Source organism: Pundamilia nyererei, unplaced genomic scaffold, assembly GCF_000239375.1.
Source record: "Pundamilia nyererei isolate P.nyererei 1_Seehausen unplaced genomic scaffold, PunNye1.0 scaffold00009, whole genome shotgun sequence".
Classification (NCBI taxonomy): domain Eukaryota; kingdom Metazoa; phylum Chordata; class Actinopteri; order Cichliformes; family Cichlidae; genus Pundamilia; species Pundamilia nyererei.
Window position 1 is genome coordinate 6,182,781 of NW_005187410.1, and position 1,421 is coordinate 6,184,201.

The window sequence follows — 1,421 nt, forward strand, 5'->3', positions numbered from 1 at the left end:
TGCTTTCAAGCTAGCAATGTATCTGGCCCACCAAAGACTGCTGGATGAAAATGTGGATGTGATAGTACTGCTAATGCTGGAGCCTGTCCTGCAGCATTCTCACTTTCTGCGCTTGAGGAAGCGACTGTGCGAGAGCAGTGTTGTAGAGTGGCCGCGTACAGCAGCCGCAGAGCCCTGGTTTTGGCAAAACCTGAGAACTGTCATAAGAGTAGATAATCAAGTGATGTACAACAAGACCTATTCAAAATACTTCACCACCAAGTGAAGAAGGATAATAACGAGTTTGTTTTAAAACACGTGTGTTATATATAATTTCTCGTTTTGTTTTAAAGTGTTTCTTCTTTGATTGAACTGTTTTTAAGAACTAATTTCCTTATAGTTGCCAAGACAGCATAATGAATCTTTTGTAATGTGTGTGGAGTACATTAATAAATGAAACCATATAAAAATGTGAGGCAATTTCTGAATGTAAATTTTACAGTCTACACTCTCGTTTCAAACTTAGAAAAGATCTGTGCTGAGGGACACCATTACCAGGTTCAACAGTTCCACAAAAGATCAATTTCGAGCAAAATTGACACATGCTAAACTTTACTCCATCACAGAGTTTCCCAGAATCCACACAGTATGACTGGTTAGAACTAGCATGTTCTGTGTTTGCCTGCTATTAAATTATCCACGTGGTGGCAGCAGTGATGTAGTTGCAGCTTGCAAATTAACCCTAAAGTCAATATCCCACACAGAAACACATCAGTTTGTCAGTAGATATATTAACAATGCAATATTAATACACTTTGTTTTGTTGGAAGTCTCGTAATCCATTACATGAAAATGAGTTATGAAGTTGCATATTTATTGCAAATTTAAAAAATTTTAATTTATCAAGCTGAGACTTTTAGTCACATTTACTCCATCGTAACGATGCCTGAATGGTGCTGGCAGTCATGGAGTTTGCAATTTTAGCCATAAAGTCATTGTCCGACTGAAAAATACATCAGTTTGTGAGCAGATGGATTATTAATGTAATATTAATGACTAATACAGTGTTCATTTTAAATTCCATTTTCATTCACACTGTTTTAGAGATTTGACTGGCACTGATTGGTATGCTCACTGGAGATTTTAACGTACAGCTCAGTTAGCAATGAAACTGTGACAATGTTTTGAAAGAGAGAAATGAAACAGATGTAGTTCTTCAATTCATCAGCTTCCTTCTTGGGGACATAACAACATGCTACTTCCTTCACAAACACTATCATGTTGTTAACAGTTTGTTACTTCCTTATTTGACTTTAGTTAAAGAGTTTTCTTTAACTGTCTAGAGACAAAGAGCAAAAACTTCAAACAGACTAAATTGTTATAAATTCAAGCTTTAAAAGACAAGCAGTGTTTAACTTTACTAAATCTAAAGAAAATAAACT

The 1,421-nt window shown here is 35.6% G+C and overlaps 1 protein-coding gene across 1 annotated transcript in view; it reads left to right on the plus strand.

Annotated features, from left to right (window-relative positions):
- LOC102207740 (toll-like receptor 8) overlaps positions 1-265 on the plus strand; it is a 5,040-nt gene extending 4,775 nt beyond the window's left edge. Inside the window, exon 3 of the mRNA XM_005723655.2 lies at positions 15-265. Within this exon, the coding sequence (XP_005723712.2) occupies positions 15-265 (251 nt within the window). The remainder of the gene's footprint in view (positions 1-14) is intronic.
- Positions 266-1,421: the final 1,156 nt, after the last annotated feature.